Source organism: Gallus gallus, chromosome 31 (assembly GCF_016699485.2).
Source record: "Gallus gallus isolate bGalGal1 chromosome 31, bGalGal1.mat.broiler.GRCg7b, whole genome shotgun sequence".
Taxonomy (NCBI): Eukaryota; Metazoa; Chordata; class Aves; order Galliformes; family Phasianidae; genus Gallus; species Gallus gallus.
In genome coordinates, this window is record NC_052562.1 from 1,460,335 (window position 1) to 1,481,668 (window position 21,334).

A 21,334-nucleotide genomic window follows, 5' to 3' on the forward strand; every position below is an offset into this window, starting at 1 on the left:
AGGGTCTGGTTAAGGATTTTGGGGGTGAGTGGAGGTATTGGTATTGGAAGGACAGATAGATATTAGGAAACATAGTTCAGACGTGTGGGTGGATAGAAGGGCCAACAGGTGGGAAGATAGTGAGACTGACAGGCAGAAGGTGGCTTGAATTTGTTGTGTCCATACTGGATCAGGAGGTGCAGCCCCAGGAGCAGGAGATCCTGTAGGACGATGGACGGATGGACGGATGGATGGATGGATGGATGGATGGATGGATGGACGGATGGTTGAGCAACAGAGTGATAGAAAGCAGCTTTTCTCCAGGGAAACTGAGGTTATGTTTGCTGCAGGAGAAGAGTAAAGATGACCGGGATGTGAATGAGGGAGAGAGAGAAAAAGAAAGAAAAGAGAGGAAATGGAGAGAAGTAGAGACGGAACGTAAGAGAGAGAGAGATGGAGGGAGAAAAGCAATCGTGTTCCGTTTTGAGGAGCTGCAGTGCTGGAGCAGAAGGGGGGATGAGAGCGCTCATCCAAAGGTCGAAGTCTCCACCTGGCCAAAAGGAGACAGCAAGAAATGCAGCTTCTCTGGGCATCCCTTTGTGCCTGCTCGTGGGCAGCTGCAGCATCGCAAGGATGTAAAGAAGTGAGTTCACAATGACACGTTGGTCAGAAATGTGTTTGTACCAGCAAGGTGCTTGCGGTGAAGCAGTGCCATTGGTGGACACACAAAGGCTGTCCGGTTATCTCACGGCATCTCGTGCTTTGCAGCCTCTGTTGTTCTGGCAAGAGCCTTGTCTTGCAAATGTTTGAGAGGTAGCAAGCAAAGAAAACCTGTCAGAAAATGGGTTTTGTTGTTCCACAGCACTTGTGTGGAGCAGAGTGCCCTTGTGAGGAGTTCCCGTGGAGAGGTTCCTGCAGCGCGAGCGATGGCACTGCTGAGCACAAGGAGCACATTGCATCCATGGCCGCTGTGCCATGAGCACACGCTGCAGGCCAACGGGCAGAAGCATCCAGAATTGCAGGGCAGCCCTTGGAGAGGAGAAGCAGTGCCAGCGCAGGGAAGGAAAGAGCCCTGAGAGCTGTGATGGCCCAGAGGGAAGGAACAGCTCAGCGCTGTGAGCAGCAGCTCTGAGGCTGCTGTACTGCTGAGAGCAGTTGTGTTGGAACACGCACTGCTGACAGCTGTGCTAATCTGCACCCTTCGGGCCCCACGTTGGGCACCACAATGACTGCGGTGCTGTCACCCAGCAGCAGCTCAGCACCACACAGCTTTTATTCTCACTGACCCCTCCCAGTGGGATCCCGGAGAGACTCAGAATAAAAAGCCACAACTTGTCGGTCAAGGTAAAGCCTATTTGCCACGCGATAGCAGGAAGAGAGAAATAACAGTAATGGTTATAGTATATGCCTATGTGTGCGTATTTATGTGCAGATAGTTATAAGGAAATGTCTCACAAAGCAGTGCTCACCTCGCTGACCTGGAACTGCATGACATCGGGGCTTCGGGGGGTGGCACCTGAGTCATAAACAGGAGGGGAGAAGGGTGGGATTATGGAGTGCACATACAACACCAGTGGGGATCTATAGGGGATCTATGGGGGATCAAAGCCATTAAACCCCTTCCCCACCAGGCCTCTCATCACTCTGCATTTGTCTTCTCTGGGCAACGAGGAGGACAGAGACAGACAGGATGATGATGAAGACAATGGCAGCAACCCAGCGCCCCACCACTGCTGCCACCAGGTCCCTGCTGGCACCCCCATTGTCACCTGTGGGGTCAAAGTGTTTTAGGTTTCCTCGTACAAAGCCCCCACCTCAGTGGATGAGGGATGCAGTGACACTGTCAGCCATGGGTGAGAAGGGGAGAACGAAATGGGGGCTCAGACCTACCTGGGGGTGCAGGTCTGGGAATCACTTCCAGGGTCACATTATCCCCAAGGGGTGAGAACAGAAGGCAGCAGCCCCCTACACGGTAGGAGCACCTGTATGTGCCGGAATCAGCTGGGGTCACCCGAAGGAGGGGGAAGGTGGCACAGCCACCAACACTGAGTTTTTGGCGCTGGATAGGGGCTGAGTGCCCGTCCTTGTGCAGGAGGAAGACGGCCCCATATTCCTTGTTCCAGCACTGGATGGTGATGTTGCTCCCCATCTCCACATGCTCTTTGGGGCACAGGGAAATGCCAGGTGGGGCATAGCTGTGATCTGAGCACAGAGAGGTAACAGAGATGGAACACAGCCCTGTGGGATCAGCCCAGGGCCATCTGCTTTCCCTAGTGCCCTCACCTGTCACCACCAGCTCCACGGGGTCACTCTTCTCCGATATCCCTGCAGGCTGCAACCCCTGGTACTGGCACTGATATGTCCCCGAATCTTCCTTCTTTATGCCAGCCAAGGAGAACTCAACCGCGTCCTGCTTCTGGTCCATTTCCTTGCTGGATCTCAACTGTCCATCCTGGTACAGCTCGACCCAGGCAGCTGGCTGGGGCAGGTGGCAGTGCAGGGTGACAGGGTCCCCCAGGGACACCCCCTGGCTGGGGTGCAGCAACAGGGAGGGTCGGGGCGCTAGGACAGGGGACAACAGTCAGCCTTGTCCCTGCACACTCTCCTGGGCCCCTCTGCTGGTCCCTTGACCACGCTCTCCTGCCTCCATCCCCATTTTCCCCTCTCCCCCCGTCCCCATACTCACATTGCTGTGCCCTGCTCGCTGCCACCAGCCACCAACCTGCAAGGGACACGGTCCTGGTCCCACTCAGGGCCACCAACCCCCATGGCAACACATCCCCATGGTCACTCACCCAGGATGAGGGCCACCGCCATTGATGCCATGAGGCAGGAGCAGCTTGTGACAGTGAGACTGCAGCGGAGAAAGGAAGTGGCCGGAGAGCTGCTTTCAGTTTCCAAGGGACAAGAAGTGACATGATGTCACCTCCTCAGTGTTGCAATTGCGGTCCCAAAGGAGGTGGTGTCTCTGGGGATACGCCATGGTCTTGTCTGCATGAAGCTGGAACTGCAGTCCCTGTTGGGACGCCCCACACAGGCAGTCACCTCTCACCTGTCACACGCTTCCTGCAAAGCACTGCCTGTGTGTGGCAATGCACGGCATCATCTAAGGGGGTGTAAAACACAGGACACGTGGCTTCAGTGGGGTGTCCCACATGGGATGTCCCAGGTGGTCCCCAACACGTCCAGCCTGCTGTCTCCATGAACTTTGCGTTCCAAACTCAAAGTCCCCACTGTGCTTTCCTCCACCATCCTCAACGAGGACAGCAGCAGGAACCACTGGGGACACAGTGACACCGACACAGACCTCTGTCGCATGCTAAGGACACACACATGTGCATTATTTTGTATGTGTATCTGTGCACACACACGATGTCACAGACACACAGAGGCAGAGCACTAAGCATGTAGTACACGTGTGTACAGCTGCTGCACGTATGTGACTGCTCATGCAATATACATGAAGACACACAATGGCACACATGTGGATGCAGACATATGGGTGTGCTCCCGTGCAGTTGGGAACATGGATTCATCGAGGCCTTGGGGTGGCTGGGGACAGATCTGGTGTCCCACAGGACTGGTGATGAGATGTTGGAATGGATTGCCAAGAGCTCTGTTTGCCAGAGGCAGGGTGCGTGTATTTCTGGGCAGGACTAGGAAGGTGTGGGGGATCCCTGAGGAATGAGGAGTTCCTCTGGGGCAGATGGGGAAGGAGTGCAGTCCCACAGGGCTGGTTGTGGGGTGGTGCTGTAGTTTGGGGATGGGGGTCTCAGAGCTGGGAGGGGATGGCACAGAGGGACAGAACTGTAGGGCTGGGGTGATCTGTGGGGATCGTCGAGTCCTGCGACTCCTCCCCACCACCCCACCCCATATGGAATCAGCTCTGCCCCACAGAGCAGCCCGGCCCAAGCCCGGGCGCACACCCATGGCTCCCAGCAGCCACACAGCGCTGTGTGATGGGCACTGTGTGAGCTGAGATGCGGACACGGGGCGCAGTGCGGTGCTGATGGGAGCGATGGCCGATGGTGCTGTGCGCTGTGACACATCGCTGTGCTCAGTGCTGTGAGCAGCGGAAAGACGCAGCTGTGCTCTGTGCTGTGTGCAGGGATGGGGGAACAGGGCTCCAAAGTGAGGAGAAATTCATCCCTTTGGGGGTTTATCTGTGAGACTCCATTTTCTGTCACCATGAACACGTGAGCTGTGAATCTTCCGATGGAATGCACAGCACTGCAGGCAGGCATTCAGCTCAGAACTGTGGCTGTGTGTCTCTGCCAGGCTCCATCAGCCCTCTCTGAGCGGACAGAAACACCCAGCGCTCCACATCTGCCTCATCCATGGCACCGCCCTTTGGGGTACGGAGATCTGTGACAAAATATTGCCAAGGACGGATCCTTGGCAAACACCTGAGAGCTCACCAAGGGCTGCAGCTGCTTCCACTGAACCAGACTGATGGGTTTGTCTCACAAGACCAAGGACAAACACCCAATTACATTTATGGGTTTGTTTCTCTCTCTTTTTATTTTTAACACAAGCCTGTTAAGAAACAAGAATAACTTCAGTCAGTAAGAGTAGAACGATATCATATATTTCACAAGGGCTATTCTGACAGTAATGCCTGCTGATTGATTATTTTGGCCCACGACATCAGAGGCGAATGTCCGTGGGACAGCAGCAGAGGCGGAACCTTCCCACCAATGTCCCATCACATTCTGTTGCCGTGGCACAGACGGCTGCAGAGGGGACACATTGGCACAGTGGCATCTGACACGGATATGTGGAGGAGGCAAAGGGATGGGACTGCATTCCTCCATGCAGAAATAATGGCCCCACTGACATCCATCGAGGCTTGTGAGCACTGATGGAGACCAAGTGGTGGATGTGAGCCCAGCGAGGCAGTGCGATTCAGCAGTGGTGACAGTGACACATGTGTGAGAACACTCCTTGGATTGCACGCCTGTTGTGGGGTAGTGCACACCTGTTGTTACACACCACTCAGTGTTATGGGGGCTTTTGTGGTGGACTGGGACCAACCCGGGGGTCCCTCGGGGCTGGTGGTGGAGGTTGGTGCAGAGTTTGAGAGTTGTGGGGGTCCTTTGTAAATACTGGTGGGGCTTGGGTGTGGACTGGGGAGGATTTGGAGGTCTTGAGGGGTGTAAAGGAATCCAGGTGATAAGGATGGACTGTGACGGTAGCGCTGACCATGCAGGGATTTGGTGGGATTTGGGAGGATTTGGTGTACACCGGTGGGGATTTGAAGGATGTTAAATGTGGGGAGAGTTGTGGGACTGGGGAAGCAGAGAGCATCAGTGAGACCTAAGCGGAGAACAGTGGGGTGATACCATGGGGTTCCCCAAAGTGCATGTGGGGGGACCAATGATCCCAGTATGTGGGGTAATAGCCAAGGGAGTGCGCTTGTGGTTCGTGGCTGGCTGAGATTCAGGGTCCCCCTGGGTCAGACTTTGAGGGATGCTACAGGTGTTGTTAGGGGTTCCCACTGCTTGGCTTGAGTGTACCCATGGTGTCTGTGGGGTGGTTAAGGCTTTAGGGGTGTGCAGAGGCTTAGATTTGGTGCTCCTATGGATATGACAGAGGTGTCCACATTGGAGTTTGAGGTTGTAGATGGGGTATTCAGTGGAGTTTCGAGATCTGACACGTGGCTTAGGTGGTCAGTGCCCATGGGTCAGACATAAAGGTTCCAGATGAATGGTGTTTTGGGGTCATGTTCTGTGATGCCCACAGAGTCTGTGGTGTGCATAAGCTTGTATGGCTTGGATGTACAGAGGGAACATGGGGGCTTAGATGAAGGATGTGGGGACTCGCCATAATGTGGTTTGGGATTCCTCATGGGCTGGATTTGGAGAGTGCAGATTCAGTTACGGTCTTCTGGGTTCAGAAGACCTGATGCTGGAGGTCTTCTGGGTTGACCATAGTCAGGGTTTGGAGTTCCCCCTGTGGTTTGGTGAAGGGACACTTTGGGATTTGAGGTCACATCACGCAGGCCTCATTGCCCTTTGAACTCTTGAGGGGTTCACCTGCATCAAAAAGGGGAAAGGGTGTGAGAATCACGCTCAAGATCAACAGTTTCTAGTCAGGCCAAGGTCTCTCTGAAGAGCAGTTTGTTCCTCATTGCAGGAATGGGCGCATGCCCCCTACTGATCAGGGAGAAATTATGCAACCAGTAGGTGAAATCCATTCCGTTATGCACCCTGGGTCCGACGCAGGTAAAGTCTCTCCTGGCACTCATTGGTTGAGCATCTCAGGCTCACAGTCTTCTGACGCTGTTGCTATGTTACACTTCCATAGCTACATTACACTTCCAAAGCTATGTTACACTTCCATAGCTCTGTTACACTTCCATACCAGGTCTGTTACCAACCCATTGTCTTTGGGTATGTTCTGGACTTTTTATAGCGATACGAGGACAATACTGTCACTCGTTTTGACTCTCACCTTTACCCTAGTGCCTGTGTCAATTCTACCTAGGTCGTAACTCCCCACTCTCAACTTTACTCTGTTCAGCAACTTTCTTTGGGAAAGGCAACTTATCCTAGGCTACATACAGAAATACTGGAAATTTCCACTGCAAAAACACAATCTACCTCTCACAGAGCCACTGCGTTTGGTGCCATGAGGCAGGAGCAGCCTGGGGACAGCGAGACTGCAGTGGGGACAGAAAGTGGCCGGAGAGCTGCTGTCAGTTCCCCTTTTTGGGCAAGATGATGTGATGTCACCTCCTGATGTGGCAATATTAGCCCATCTGGATGGCTGCACTGGGGGGTCCCTCTGGGGTGGGACAAGTGGAGAGGTGCACGCTGCACACTGTGACTGTTGAGTTGTCCCACACGCTCTGCACCCTGGGGTGTCACACACTGTCCCAAAGGGCTGTGAGTGTGTCCCCTGGCATGGTGTCTCCCAGCACACGCCAGACTCTCTGCACAGTTCCCCAATAGGGCAGTCCGTGCTTGCCTAAGCTCTCCAGGGCAACAGCGTCAGACAGTGACTCAGAGGAACAGCAGAAGACCATTTACTGAACTGTCCACCATCAGCCAATCAACTGCCCTGCACTGAAATTAGGGGACTTACAATAAGTAACAATGAATGCGCAATACAGAGAAAGGATACTTTGGCACTGGTGTTATTGCCTTCTCTGCTACCTCCAGGGAAATTGAGGTTATGGCTGCTGCAGGAGAAGAGTAAAGATGACCGGGATGTAAATGAGGGAGAGAGAGAAAAAGAAAGAAAAGAGAGGAAATGGAGAGAAGCAGAGAAGGAACGTAAGAGAGAGAGAGATGGAAGGAGAAAAGCAATCGTGGTCCGTTTTGAGGAGCTGCAGTGCTGGAGCAGAAGGGGGGATGAGAGCGCTCATCCAATCGCTGAAGTCTCCACCTGGCCAAAAGGAGACAGCAAGAAATGCAGCTTCTCTGGGCATCCCTTTGTGCCTGCTGGGGGGCGGCTGCAGCATCGCAAGGATGTAAAGAAGTGAGTTCACAATGCCACGTTGGTCAGAAATGTGTCTGTACCAGAAAGGTGCTTGCGGTGAAGCAGTGCCATTGGTGGACACACAAAGGCTGCCCGGTTATCTCACGGCATCTCGGGCTTTGCAGCCTCTGTTGTTACAACAAGAGCCTTGTCTTGCAAATGTTTGAGAGGTAGCAAGCAAAGAAAACCTGTCAGAAAATGGGTTTTGTTGTTCCACAGCTCTTGTGTGGAGCAGAGAGTGCCCGTGTGAGGAGTTCCTGCGGTGAGGTTCCTGCAGTGCGAGTGATGGCACTGCTGAGCACAAGGAGCACATTGCATCCATGGCCGCTGTGCCATGAGCAAACGCTGCAGGCCAACGGGCAGAAGCATCCAGAATTGCAGGGCAGCCCTTGGGGAGGAGAAGCAGTGCCAGCGCAGGGAAGGAAAGAGCCCTGAGAGCTGTGATGGCCCAGAGGGAAGGAACAGCTCAGCGCTGTGAGCAGCAGCTCTGAGGCTGCTGTACTGCTGAGAGCAGTTGTGTTGGAACACGCTCTGCTCACAGCTGTGGGGATCTGCACCCACGGTATTAAAGGGTGCGGAAGGATTTGAGGGCAATGAAAGGATGCTGTGGTTAGAGATGAGCATTTAGGGATTTGATGTGATTGAGAAGTATATGGGGGCTCTGGCAAGGACTTGAGGCTGTTAGATTTAGTGAGATCTGGGAATCACTGAGGGGGAAGAGGGTGTCAAAGAACCCACAACAGGGAAGTGGGGTCTCTCCCACAGAGTGCCCCCCCAAAAATGAGACACCTGGGAGGGTGGCATTAATGGGGTCTTCCAGCACCCACGTTAGCATTGGTATGTGGGGTCTCTGGAGTTGTGGGTTCCCCCATGGGATGGGATCTCCTGGTCGGCTCAGATCAGTCTCTCACTGTCACCAGGGGTAACATGGAGACATCGGAGAAAGACTGTGGGGCTCCTCAGGATGGCAGTGAGGAGGGACAGCTCTGTTGTAAGTGTGAGGTGAATGTCAAAGATGATGCATTTGGGGATCTGGGAGGGATGTTGATTTGAGGTTCAGTTGGTCCAAAACTGGGAGATCCTATGTGTGGCTTTTTGGGGTCCCACTACATGGTTTGGGGTTACCCATACTGATGGGGAGATGTTTATGGTTGGGATTTCCCCAGGGTCTGCAAGGGCTACAGTTTGGGGCCTGGGGGTCTCTAATGCAGTCATATGATTTGGGGAGTCCTGGGGTCCTCCCGTGAGGGGATCTGGGTTCCAGGTGGAGTATGGGGGGCAGATGGGACAGGTTGGGATCCGGGGTTCCTGACCCAAAGACTCATCTGGAACTTCACCACCTCAGGATTTTGTGGGTAGGCACCGGAGTCAAAACCAAAGGGGAGCAGAGTGGGCTTATGGGAGATGAAGCGGGTGTGAAACTTGTTGGACTTGTGAGAATACGCAGGGGGTGGAGGTGGATGCAGATAACACTTGGGTGGATTTATAGTGGATCAGTAAAGGATGGACACAGAAGCACAAGATGACTGGGACTAGATAATTTATAGGGTCTGGAAGGGGAGGCAGGGGGTACATGGGGGGATTTATAGGAGATGGGATGGGGGCAAGGTACATCTGGGGGAATGGATAGGCAATGTATAGTGGATCCAATGGTACACCTGGTGGATTCTACAGAAGAATGGAAGGAGAGGAAGAGAAAGACTGGGGAGATGTGTAGGAGATGTACAGGAGATCCAAACCATTAAATCCCTTCTCCACCCAGACTCTCATCTCTCCGTATCCAGAGGCTGCGGGCATCGATGACAAAGAAGACGCCAAGGCCAAAGATGAGGGCAGCAGCGCAGCCCCTCACCACTGCCACCACCAGGTTCCCACGGGACACCAACTCAGCACCTGTGGGGTACAGGTACTTGGGTGTGTTCATTCCCAGCATCACCTCCATGGGGAAGGGATGTGATGACACTGCCACCCATGGGTGGCACTGGGGACAAACATATGGAGGGCTTGTACCTACCTGGGCGTGCAGGTGTGGGTGTCACCTCCATTGTCACGCTGTCCCGAAGGGGTGAGGACAGAAAGGGGTAGTTCTTGGGGTGATAGGAGCACCTGTAGGTGCCACTGTCAGCTGGGGTCACCCCAAAGAGGGTGAAGGAGACTGCGCCAACATCATCTGGGACCAGGCGCTGGATAGGATCTGAGCGTCCATCCTTGTGCAGGAGGAAGGTGGCCCCATAGTCCTTGTTCCAGCAGCAGATGGTGACATTGGTCCCTGTCCCCACACGTTCCTCGGGGTGAAGGGAGATATGAGGTGGGGGGAAACTGCGATCTGCATGAGGGAGTGGACAGCAATGCGTCACGGTCTTGTTGAGAACTCACAGAGCTGTCCACTGTCCCAGTGTCCTCACCTGTCAGCACCAGCTTCACGGGGTCACTCGTCACTGATACGTCCTCTGACTCAGACACCTGGTACTGGCACAAATATGTACCTGCTTGATCATGACTTGCGCTAAGGAAGGAGAACTCTGTCGTGTCCTGCTTCTTGTCAATGTACTTGGCGTATGACCAACGTCCTTCCAGATACAGCCAGACCCAGGCAGCCGGCCGGGGCAGGTGGCAGCGCAGGGTGACATTGTCCCCCAGGGATACCCCCTGGCTGGGGTGCAGTGACAGGGAGGGTCGGGGCACTAGGACAGGGGACAGCAGTCAGTCTTGTCACTGCACAGCCTCCTCGGCCCCTCTGTTCTCCCCTGACCACACTCTCCTCCCTCTGTCCCCATTCTCCCCCTGTCCCCATACTCACGTTGCTGTGCCCTGCTCGCAGCCACCAGCCACCAACCTGCAAGGGACACGGTCCTTGTCCCACACTGGGCCACCAACCCCCGTGGCACCACGTACCCATTGTCACTCACCAAGGATGAGGGCCACTGCCATTGGTGCCATGAGGCAGGAGCAGCTTGGGGACAGTGAGACTGCAGTGAGGACAAGGAGTGTCTGGAGATCCACTCTCACTTCCCCTTGGAGACACAGTGGCATGATGTCGCCTCCTCATCTCACAATTCTCTTCCCCATGCCGTGGCACCATGGGGCCCAGGATGGGATGACACACGTGGAGTGGTACATACAACCGTTACTGCGGTGTCCCACACAGGCTGACAGCTGTCAGCTGTCACACACTGGCCCAAAAAGGCTGCCTGTGCGTGCCCTTGCTGGGTGTCCCCATGAGATCCCAACTGCAGCACACATGGCTGCATTGAGGTGTCCCACATGGGATGTTACATGCGGTCCCCAACATGTCCACCCTGCGCATTCCCCACTGTCCCCAACACACTTTCCACTGCCATCCCCACTGGGGGCAGCATCAGAAATCCTTGGGACACCTCACATCTGGAAGGGCAGACAGACAACCGGCTTCAGGTGGGGGAAAATCACAGCAATCATCTCCAAGGAAACTAAATACTTATCTGTTTTTAAACCATATGCACCACGTCTACCTCTCACTGAACTTCTAAATCTCAAGGAACAGCTCTGGATGCCTCCATGCCTTTTCCAGACCTCATGACTTCAAAACTACCCCTGGATTCACATCTGGAAGTGGCCCCAATTCCCAGAAGTACCCCAGGTGTAGGGGCTGGAGAAGCAGCAGCCACCAGGACAAGGAGGACAACTCACAGGTGAGAGGAGGGAGAATGGTTCACCCACTTCCATAGATGCTCTTTGCTTTCTCATGAGTGCCCAACCCAATGCTGGGAGGTGCCATTCTGACTGGTTTTGAAGCTCTGCAAAAGAGGAGACAGAAAAGATCACGGGCTGTTGGGACATTCCCAGGAAGCCACAGTGGGCAGAACCTTTCCTTCAGCCAATAATACTAATACTAATACTACTAATAATAATAATACTACTAATAATAAAAATACTACTACTAATAATAATAATACTAATAATATACAGATAATATTCTGTTATGTGTTGCCTGCACTCCTTTGGTGCTTGAAATGTACAGTCAGCTAGCAGAACCCACAGTCCTTAGGGCAGAGATCTGTTGGCTTTGGTGAGAAATGTCCGGAGAAGTCCCAGCCGACCCTCAGGACTGATGTCTGTCTTTGGGAAGAGAAGGACGGGCATCATTTGGTGCCCACAGTTTTGCTGCGCTGGATGTACATGCTGTCATTTTGGGTGGGACACATCAGGTGGGTTTGAATTTAAATAATCCTATTGGCTAAGCTGTGACTGAAATCACTCCATCTCTGGGCTTACGATCTAAAACTGTCTTTCTATCCCAACCTCTACTCAGACAATCGTCTGTTTCCTGCAGATTTGTTCCTAGAAGTCCGTTTTCTCAGCCAACATTACTTCCCCTTTTCTATTTTAAGCTTCCTCCTCCTTCCTGTGCACCACACAAAACACATCGTGTACCTCAAGCCCTCCTTCCCTCTCTTCCCTCCTCTTTCCCATGCACCAAAACTGAAATAATTTCAGAAGATGATCCCCAAATCACACATGTCAACTCAAGAGTCCCCCCAAATCCTTTTTCCTACCCATTTTGGTCTACCAGGAGGATGATGAGGATGGGTGGAAGAGTCAGGAGTACCAAAGGACGGCAGTGCTGAAGAGAGGAAGGCAGAAATAAATTAATATCACACGGCTTTGTCTGAACTGCATTGAAATTCCACACATTCCCTTTTGGCTTTTAACCCTTCATCTCTACCTAAATCTCTTCATTCTCATTCATTATCGTGCAATAAATGGGAACGAAGGAGGGAATCCTCAGAAGTGACAGTGAGTCGGGTTCGTCAGTGAGAGGGACAGGAATCAGACTGATCACCGCTCTGATTCCAAGGTCTGTTTTGAGGAGTGAGAGGGTCGGCCCACAGCGCTGGAGAAGGGATGGGGGGGTGAGACTCACCTGGAGGTGACAGCCCTGAATCAGCAAAGAGCAACGATGGCTGCCATGAAGATGTTGAAGATGACCCGCAAGGTCCCCTGAAGACATCCCTTTGTGCCTGCTGGGTGTGCAGTTCACCTCCCCAAGGTCACAAACAAGTGAGTGCACAGCAACAGCTTAGCCAAAAATGAGTCTGTAGCCACAGCTTTCTCATGGGAATGGTAGGGCGGTTGGTCAAGGAAGCACTGCCAGTGTTTGGCCACACCAAGCACAGCACAGAAAGACAGGAATGTGTCTTCTGTTGGTCCTTCCCAGCATCCCTTCCTTCTGTCGTATCCACTGCAGCACTCGGCTCAGTGCCATCAGCAAAGTGCTGAGGGTGCACTCCATCCCATCATCTGTGTCAGTGAGAGGTGGTGAAGAGCAGCACTCCCAGGAGGGACCTCTGGGGGTCACCACTCATCACCACCTCCACCTGGACATGGAGCTGTTGGCCACAGCCCTCTGGCTGCGACTTTCCAACCTATTTTTTCCCTGCAGAACAGCCCAATGCTCGCATCCACATCTCCCCCATTTTGAGATGAGGGAGTGGTGTGCAACCTTGTCAAGGACATTGTGGAAGCCCAGGTAGATGACATCAGTCGCCTTTGGATGACATGAATTACCCTTAGATGTTTGTCTCTAACCCCAGCATTCTTCCTCAAACTACATAAGTTCCTGATAACCAGTTGAGAATCCCAGATCCAACCAGTCCACCCCAAAATCCAGTCACCATCCATGAAGGACCACAGATATTTCCTAACCACCCCCAAAATCCCACCACCTCTTCTGTTGGACTCCAGAATCTGGACCAATCCAACACAAATACCCAATAAAACCTGGGAGGTGTGTGACCATGCATACACACAATGTCACATGGGTAAGACATGCACGTGCACAACCATACGCGTGTACAAACACGTGTTCTGTCTGCACGTGCACTTCAAGATTGCAAAGTGTGCTGTGTGCACAATGCCACACGTGCACTACATGCCTGTAACAATGTACGTCTTCTTTACAAGTTCATCTCCATTAAATGTGTGTGTGCTTCTATGTGTTCGCAATAAATGTACACACACGTGTGCTACACTCTGAGCACTGAGGCATGGGGTGTGTATGTGCTGTGCTGTGCCTGTAAAGAAATACATGCAATCAGTATTTCCCATGGATGTCCTCAGCAGGTACTACCTGTGTTAGAGTTGCACGTGTGCCCTCACTAAACACGCCTTTAGCGTGTGCCCCTGCTGGGAACACGTGCATTCCTCAGTGTACATCTTAGTCCATAGGTTGGGCCCGAGTCTGTGTGGGTGTCACTGTGTCCACAAAGTTCCGTGCTGCTGTCCCCTGTGAGGATGGTGGATGAAAGAGCAGTGGGGACAGAGTGTGGTACCCAAAGTGTGTGGAGACAGCAGGCTGGATGTGTAGGGGACTGCGTGTGACATCTCATGTGGGACAGCCCATTAGAGCCATGTGTACTGTGCTTGGCATCCCATGGGGGACAGAGTGACAGGCCACGTGCTGGAAGTGCTTTGTGGACCGTGTGTGAGCTGACAGGTGACAGCCTGAGTGGGGCAGTGTAAAAAAGATGTGGATATGGATGTTTGCGTGCCAACTCATCTTGGGCCCCACAGTGCCAACCCCTTGGGGACCGCAATTGTGACATGGGGAGGTGACATCATGGAACTCTATCCCAAAATGAGAACTGACTGCAGCTCTCCGGCCACTTCCTTTCTTCACTGCAGTCTCGCTGTCCCCACACTGCTCCTGCCTCATGGCACCAACGGTTGTGGCCCTCATCCTGGGTGAGTGACAAAGGGGACGTGGTGCCATGGGGGTTGGTGGCCCTGTGTGGGACCAGGACCGTGTCCCTTGCAGGTTGGTGGCTGGTGGCAGCGAGCAGGGCACGGCAAGGTGAGTATCGGGACTGGGGGAGAATGGGGAGAGAGGGAGGGGAGTGTGGGCAGGGGGGGAGCAGAGGGGCCCAGGAGGGTGTGCAGGGACAAGGCTGACTGCTGTCCTCTGTCCTAGTGCCCCGACCCTCCCTGTCGCTGCACCCCAGCCAGGGGGTGTCCCTGGGGGACAATGTCACCCTGCGCTGCCACCTGCCCCAGCCGGCTGCCTGGGTTGGGCTCTACCAGGATGGACTTTTGAGATCCTACAAGTGCATGGACAAGCATCAGGTCATGGCTGAGTTCTCCTTGGTTTGTGTAAAGCTGGAAGATGCAATGAAGTATTGGTGCCAGTACCGGGTTTTGGAGCCACCGGGGGTATCAGAGAAGAGTGTCCCCATCGAATTGGTGGTGGTGCAAGACAAGGCTCTTGCCGTAACAACAGAGGCTGCAAAGCCGTGAGATAACCGGACAGCCTTTGTGGGACCACCAATGGCACTGCTTCACCTCAAGAACCTTTCTGGTACAGACACATTCTGACCAATGTGGCATTGTGAACTCACTTCTTTACATCCTTGTGATGCTGCAGCTGCCCACGAGCAGACACAAAGGGATGCCCAGAGAAGCTGCATTTCTTGCAGTCTCCTTTTGGCCAGGTGGAGACTTCAACCATTGGATGAGCGCTCTCATCCCTCCTTCTGCTCCAGCACTGCAGCTCCTCAAAACGGAACACGATTGCTTTTCTCCTTCCATCTCTCTCTCTCTTACGTTCCTTCTCTGCTTCTCTCCATTTCCTCTCTTTCTTTCGTTTTCTCTCTCCCTCATTTACATCCCGGTCATCTTTACTCTTCTCCTGCAGCAACCATAACCTCAATTTCCCTGGAGGTAGCAGAGAAGGCAATAACACCAGTGCCAAAGTATCCTTTCTCTGTATTGCGCATTCATTGTTACTTATTGTAAGTCCCCTAATTTCAGTGCAGGGCAGTTGATTGGCTGATGGTGGACAGTTCAGTAAATGGTCTTCTGTCGTTCCTCTGAGTCAGTGTCTGACTCTGTTGCCCTGGAGAGCTCAGGCAAGCACAGACTGCCCTGCTGGGGCACCGTGCAGAGAGTCTGGCATATGCTTGGGGACACCATGCCAGGGGACACACTCTGTCCTTTGGGACAGTGTGTGACACCCCTGGGTTGAGAGCGTGTGGGGCACCTCAACAGTCACAGTATGCAGAGTGCACCTCTCCACTTGTCCCAACCCAGAGGGACCCCATGGTGCAACCACCCCTATGGGCTAATATTGCCACATCAGGAGGTGACATCTCATCATCCTGACTCCAGGAGGAAATGGCAGCAGCTGTCTGGCCACTCTCTGTCCCCACGGCAGTCTCGATATCCCCAGTCTGCACTTCTTCCTCATCTGCCCCAGAAGAACTCCTCGTTGCTCAGGGATCCCTCAGGCCTTCCCGGTCCTGCCCAGAAATACACCCACCGTGCCTCTGGCAAACAGAACTCTTTGCAATCCATCCCAACATCACATCACCAGTCCTGTGGGACCCCAGATGTGTCCCCAGCCACCCCAAGGCCTCAATGAGTCCATGTTCCTAACCACACGCGTGTGTGTTGCAACACAACTGCTCTCAGCAGTACAGCAGCGTCAGAGCTGCTGAGCACAGCTCTGAGCTGTTCCTTCACTCTGACTCTGCTGTCCTGGAGACCCCAGGAAAGCACGGACTGCCCTACTGGGGCACTGCGCAGATTCAGTGCCCTCAGTGTGTGCCCTCCCCATTTGTGTGGGTGTCACAGTGTCCCCAGCCGGTCTGTGCTGGTCCCTGAGGGCATGACAGAGGAAAGCACAGAGCACAGAGTGTGGTACCCAAACTGCATGGTGACAGCTGGCTGGACGTGTTGGGGATCACAAGTGACCTCCCATGTGGACGCGCCATTGAAGCCACATGTTCTGTGCTGGGAAATCCACGGAGGACACCACTCAAGGCCACGTGATGGCAGAACTTTGGGGAGTGTGGGACACTCAGGGGATGACCGCCTGCATGGAACACCACAACAGAGGCTGTGTGCAGTGATCTGAGTGTGTGACCCTATCTGGGACCCAGCACTGTCACCACAGATGGGGGAAATCTGTCACGAGGATATGACATCATGGCATCCTGTCCCCAAGGGGAAATGAGATTGCCTCTCTGGCCACTTCCTTTCCCTACTGCAGTCTCACTGTCCCCAAGCTGCTCCTGCCTCATGGCACCAATGGCGGTGGCCCTCATCCTGGGTGAGTGACAATGGGGATGTGGTGCCACGGGGGTTGGTGGCCCTGAGTGGGACCAGGACTGTGTCCCTTGCAGGTTGGTGGCTGGTGGCAGCGAGCAGGGCACAGCAACGTGAGTATGGGGAGAATGGGGATGGAGGGAGCAGAGCGAGGGCAGGGGGCCAGCAGAGGGGCCCAGGAGAGTGTGCAGGGATAAGGCTGACTGCTGTCCCCTGTCCTAGTGCCCCAACCCTCCCTGTCACTGCACCCCAGCCAGGGGGTGTCCCTGGGGGACACTGTCACCCTGCGCTGCCACCTGCCCCGCATGGCTGCCTGGGTCCAGCTCTGGCTCAATGGAACTCTGAGATTTAAGAAGGAAAAAGACAAGGAGCAGGATGCAGCTGAGTTCTCCTTTGCTGTCACAAACCTGGAGGACGCCGGGACATATCAGTGTCGGTACCAGGTGTCAGAGCCACTGTGGACATCAAATCAGAGCGACCCCGTGGAGCTGGTGCTGACAGGTGAGGGCACTGTGGACAACGGCTGGCCCTGAGCTTTTCCCACATGTCCAAGTCCCATCTCTTCCCCTCCCTGCACACAGACTGCAGCTTCCCCCAGCTCAGCATTTCCCTGAGCCCACGCAACATGTGGGAATGGGAACTGACGTCACCACCCAGTGCTGCAATGGGGGTTGTGGTGGCACATTCCTCCTGCACAGAGATGAATGCTCGGCCCATATCCTGTGCCAGGATCCCACTGGTGGGGCACAGCCACCTTCACCCACTGAGGGGGGACTCTGGCCACTGCCAGCACCAATAAAAAATCCTACAACCCCAAGGGCCACACATTTGGGTCCTCACCCCTGTAGACAGCATGGTGGTGGAAGTGACACCCACACCTGCAACCCCAGTTAGGTCGGAGACCTCATTTGTAGGGCCCCAGTGTCAGCCATGGGTGGAACTGTCACGGCATCCCTGCCCTGTGATGGGGACACCCAACCACTCGGAGCCCACAGGTGCCAAGGGGCGGTTCCATGGGAACCTGGTGGTGGCGGTGCTGAGGGGCTGTGCTGCTGTCTTGGTCTTCAGCCTGGGCCTCTACTTCGTCTTCGATGCCCGCAGCCTCTGGACATGGAGAGATGAGAGTGCTGGTGAGGAAGGACTTCAATGGTTTCCATTCCCTATGCATCCCATCAAGTGTCCTCTGCTTATTCTTTGACCCTCTCCAGATCCTTTATGGTTTCCCAGTTGTTCCTCGAGGCCCACACATAACTCCCACCCTTCCCCCTCTTCTTTTTGATGCAGGTGTCACCCCTGAGATGCACAAGTCAGTGCAATTGCAGGTAAGGGTCTGAGTCAGTGGAACCCAAATCCCAGTTCACTTCTTAAGACCCACACCTCGCATCTCCATGGAAACCCAAATCTTCCCCATGGGGACTCCAAATGACCCCCAGCCTCATATGGCTTACCCTCACATTTATGTGCACCACCCGTATCCAGCCCTTGGGAAACACAAACCTGCACTGTGGGGAACCCCAGCCCGCAGATACCCCTAAATACCCAGACCTAAAGGTGCCCTCCAAGCCTTAAACCCCCTCTAGACCCTATAGGCAACGAGAACTGGACGAGAGGGGCACTAAATGCACCCTCAGGGAAACCCAATGACCCATGGGGACACCAAAATTGAGCCTCTCTGTTCCACCAGTCCCTAAACACCCCGAGACCCTATGGGCACCCCAAATCCACGGCTGGACCCCCAAACATCCCACATGCAGACCACAAATCTAAGCCCAGTCACAAATGCAGACTCCTCCTCATGGCCACACCCCCCACATACCTACACCACAGACCCACCCTCAGCTCACTCATCTTGGGGACCCCCTTGGTAGCACCCCATTCTCCTCCTCTATCTCCAGGGGCCCTCCAGGGACAGCGAGGATCTGACCTACACCGAGATGCCAGCTGCCATCCCGTGCTCCCAGCCTCCCACTTACCCCACTGCCCCCCAGTCCCCTGTCATCTACATCACAGTGAGCACTGATTTACCGCGCTGATGGGCCTCCCCAAGTGTCTCATTTCTGGGGTGTGTGGAAGGGGACAGACCTCAAATTCCCTGCTTGGGACTCCCTGATGTCCTGTTCTAACCACAAACCAGATAACCTCCCCAAATCTAACAATCCCACATTCTCACTGGTGCATCCCAAATGCTTCCCACACACACCGAATCCCTAAATGCTCATCTCTTACCCCAAAGTCCTTCTTTATCCCCGCAAATCTCTTAACAGTCCCTGAGACCACCAAATGCTCTCCCATCCGCTCCCAAACACCACCACCATTCCTGTGAGACCCCCTCATCTGTCGCAATCTATCCCTCCTCTGGAGATCCCCAGACATGCCCCTTTGCTCCCCTTCCATCTCCCACTGATGCTCGACAGATCCCCTATAGATTCCCCAATATTTCCTGCCTCCTATTCTGTTCCAGTTTTATCATTGGTCTTTGGGTGCTGAGCAATTCCTTTGTGCATCACTTGCTTTCAAAAAATATGTTCATATATCTCATCATCATTACTGTTATGTCTCTCTTCGTTTTCGGTCTCAGTAAATAGATTTTATCTGAACCTACAAATTCTTCCTCTTTCTCTCCATTTCTCACCCCAAACCCACTGGGAGGGGTCAGTGAGAATGAAAGCTGTGTGGTGCTGAGCTGCTGTTGTGTGACAGCACTGCAATCCCTGTGCTCCCTCCCTCCTACCCTCCATGCACAGGACGTGACACTCACGGGGCGGTGCTGTCAGATCCCCTCTGTGTGGAAAGGTGCAGAGGTGACCTCTCAGCTCTACCCCAGGAAGGCTCCATGCTGGGACAGGTCCAAGCAGGGCCAAGCCATGGCTGCCTGGGAAATGCCAGTGCTGGGCTGCTCCCCTGTTCCTGAGGAGCTGAAAAGGGGCACTGTGTGCCCTTCCCCACCGGGAACGCCTTGGGCTCAGAACCGCACAGTGTGCGCTGTGTTGGGAGCAGCACTGCTGGCAGCCCAGAACGAGAGGCTGTCATTCAACACACTGCTGATGGAAGGCTGAAATCCTGGCAGGGGCCATTGGCAGCCCTGCAGAGCCAATTCACTGCTGAACGGAATAGCACTCAGCGAGGGTGTGTTCTGCTGCAGACCCATCTGATCAGGAAATGTTTCTGCAGTCTGAATTAGAAGGACAGGAACAAGGGATGGACCTTGCCTTGCTCTCAGAATGTGGGACAGCAGTCTGATTGAATCTACTGACACACAGAGGCTGTGTGCGGAACCCATATACCCCGTGAAGGAGTCAGCCTTCTCCTTGTCTGTTGTTTCCAGCCTGCCTGCATTGCTCACTGATGGGTTTGCCCTCCTGGGCTTTCCTTTTCAGGTTGACAGCCCTGTCGAAGCCTTCCTCGTTCTTCTTTGCACCCCTCACCATGTCCAGTTCCAGCTGGGCCTTGGCCTTCCTGCCCCCAGCCCCACACAGACCAGCACCAGCACCACCCTCCTGCCACGCTCCCTGGCCCTGCTGACACTGCCTGTGCATCTGCTTCTTGCTCTCCACTTTGACCAGCAGGTCCTGCTTCAGCCATGCTGCTCTCTTGCCTTCCTTTCCGGACAGCCTGCACTGGGGATGGAGAGCTCTTGTGCCCTGAGCAAAGCGGCCTTACACATCTGACAGCTCTGCTCCTCTCCCTGTCCTTTGAGGGCAAATTCCCAGCTGTGTGGGGCGCTTTCCATCACTCTGTTGCTCATCTGCCCATCCATTCCTCCATCCATCCATCCATCCATCCATCCATCCATCCATCCATCCATCCATCCATCCATCCTCCTGCTGGATCTCCTGCTCCTGGGGCTGCACCTCCTGATCCAGTACGGACACAACAAATTCAAGCCACCTTCTGCCTGTCAGTCTCTCTACCTTGTTACCTATTGACTCTACTATCCACACAAACACCTTAACTACTGTCTATCTGTCCGTCCAATCCCAAAACCTCCACTAACCCCCAAAATCCCCAATCAGACTCTAAAAAGCTCCAATTGACCCCCAGAATCTCTGTACTGTCCCCAAAACTTCCATTTACCCAATGATCTTCACCCATTCCCAAAACCTCCATCTCACACCAAACTCTACATCCAACTCCACCATCTCCATCCAGCCACCCCTAATCCTTCACCCAGTCCCAACATCCACACCCCACACCACCCTCCACACACAGCCCCCCAGAAACTCAATGGACCCCAAGACCTACAGCCCCCAAAATCATCACCCACCCCAAAAAACCTCCATTCAGTCCCCACATCCACCATCCGGCCCCATCAATGTCACCCATCCCCCAAAATCTCTCTATACCCTGTAACCTGTATCCAACCCCTAAATCTCGATGCATCTCTGATCTCTACAGCCAGACCCAGTCTCTACATCCAGCCCCCAGACTCCATTCAACCACAAAATCCATCATTCAAACCCCAAAACCCCATCTACACCAAAACCACCATCCACCCCACAAAGCCTCAAACCAACCCCACATTTCTATCCAGCCCCAAACCTCCATCGAGAAGACTGCAGATCCTTCATGCAGCTGCCAGATCTCCCTGTGGCCCCACAGGTCTCCATCCAGCTCCCCACAATCCTCTGTCTGGACTCCATAATCTCCATCGAGCTCACAAACTCTCCAGCGTTTCCCCTTCCACCACCAAAAGGGGGAAGTCAGCTCTCCTGCCCTTCCCCTCACTGCTGCTCCCACACACAGCCCTCCCACACACAAACTTCCTCTTCAACCCCACTTTCTGGAAAACCCC

At 54.0% G+C, this 21,334-nt stretch overlaps 6 protein-coding genes across 11 annotated transcripts in view; 2 read left to right on the top strand and 4 right to left on the bottom strand.

Annotated features, from left to right (window-relative positions):
* Nucleotides 1-2,848, bottom strand: part of LOC107049793 (T-cell-interacting, activating receptor on myeloid cells protein 1-like) — a 50,754-nt gene extending 47,906 nt beyond the window's left edge. Inside the window, exon 1 of the mRNA XM_040654425.2 lies at nt 2,775-2,848. Coding sequence (XP_040510359.1) covers nt 2,775-2,805 — 31 coding nt within the window. The 5' untranslated portion in view covers nt 2,806-2,848. The remainder of the gene's footprint in view (nt 1-2,774) is intronic.
* LOC124417463 (V-set and transmembrane domain-containing protein 1-like) overlaps nt 1-21,334 on the bottom strand; it is a 242,283-nt gene that overhangs the window by 38,200 nt on the left and 182,749 nt on the right.
* Nucleotides 1-21,334, top strand: part of LOC112531104 (osteoclast-associated immunoglobulin-like receptor) — a 101,730-nt gene that overhangs the window by 3,570 nt on the left and 76,826 nt on the right. The window lies entirely within an intron of this gene.
* On the bottom strand, nt 1,502-2,764 carry LOC124417453 (leukocyte immunoglobulin-like receptor subfamily A member 6). Its single transcript, XM_046904780.1, has 4 exons — nt 2,743-2,764; nt 2,263-2,541; nt 1,870-2,181; nt 1,502-1,748 (listed from the first exon to the last, which is right to left on the bottom strand). Exons 1-4 carry the CDS (start codon nt 2,762-2,764, stop codon nt 1,591-1,593), a joined length of 771 nt encoding a protein of 256 aa, XP_046760736.1. The 3' UTR covers nt 1,502-1,590.
* LOC107050509 (platelet glycoprotein VI-like) lies at nt 8,405-21,209 on the bottom strand. Its single transcript, XM_040654399.2, has 6 exons — nt 21,082-21,209; nt 10,371-10,430; nt 10,262-10,297; nt 9,867-10,145; nt 9,476-9,787; nt 8,405-9,354 (listed from the first exon to the last, which is right to left on the bottom strand). The coding sequence occupies exons 2-6, from the start codon at nt 10,399-10,401 to the stop codon at nt 9,203-9,205; spliced, it is 810 nt and encodes a 269-aa protein (XP_040510333.1). The 5' UTR covers nt 10,402-10,430; nt 21,082-21,209; the 3' UTR covers nt 8,405-9,202.
* LOC121107868 (platelet glycoprotein VI-like) overlaps nt 14,101-21,334 on the top strand; it is a 33,400-nt gene continuing 26,166 nt past the window's right edge. For 2 of the 5 annotated variants that reach the window (XM_040654435.2, XM_040654434.2), the window contains exons 1-4: nt 14,101-14,184; nt 16,620-16,655; nt 16,765-17,043; nt 17,457-17,672. In XM_040654435.2, the coding sequence (XP_040510369.1) occupies nt 14,154-14,184; nt 16,620-16,655; nt 16,765-17,043; nt 17,457-17,672 (562 nt within the window). In that variant the 5' untranslated portion in view covers nt 14,101-14,153. Of the gene's footprint in view, nt 14,185-16,619; nt 16,656-16,764; nt 17,044-17,456; nt 17,673-17,826; nt 17,865-18,437; nt 19,148-21,334 lie in introns of those variants that run through there. The other 3 variants (XM_040654433.2, XM_040654436.2, XM_040654438.2) reach the window with 3 other exon arrangements.

Excerpts from the sequence above, each read along its gene's own strand:
- LOC124417453 (XM_046904780.1), bottom strand. The coding sequence starts at position 2,764 with ATGGGGATGTGTTGCCATGGGG. Across the intron at positions 2,182-2,262 it reads CGTGGAGCTGGTGGTGACAG|ATCACAGCTATGCCCCACCT; the intron begins GTGAGGGCACTA and ends CTCTGTGCTCAG. Across the intron at positions 1,749-1,869 it reads TCCCAGACCTGCACCCCCAG|GTGACAATGGGGGTGCCAGC; the intron begins GTAGGTCTGAGC and ends TTGACCCCACAG.
- LOC107050509 (XM_040654399.2), bottom strand. The coding sequence starts at position 10,401 with ATGGCACCAATGGCAGTGGCCCTCATCCTTG. Across the intron at positions 10,298-10,370 it reads GGCAGTGGCCCTCATCCTTG|GTTGGTGGCTGGTGGCTGCG; the intron begins GTGAGTGACAAT and ends TGTCCCTTGCAG. Across the intron at positions 10,146-10,261 it reads TGCGAGCAGGGCACAGCAAC|TGCCCCGACCCTCCCTGTCA; the intron begins GTGAGTATGGGG and ends CCCCTGTCCTAG.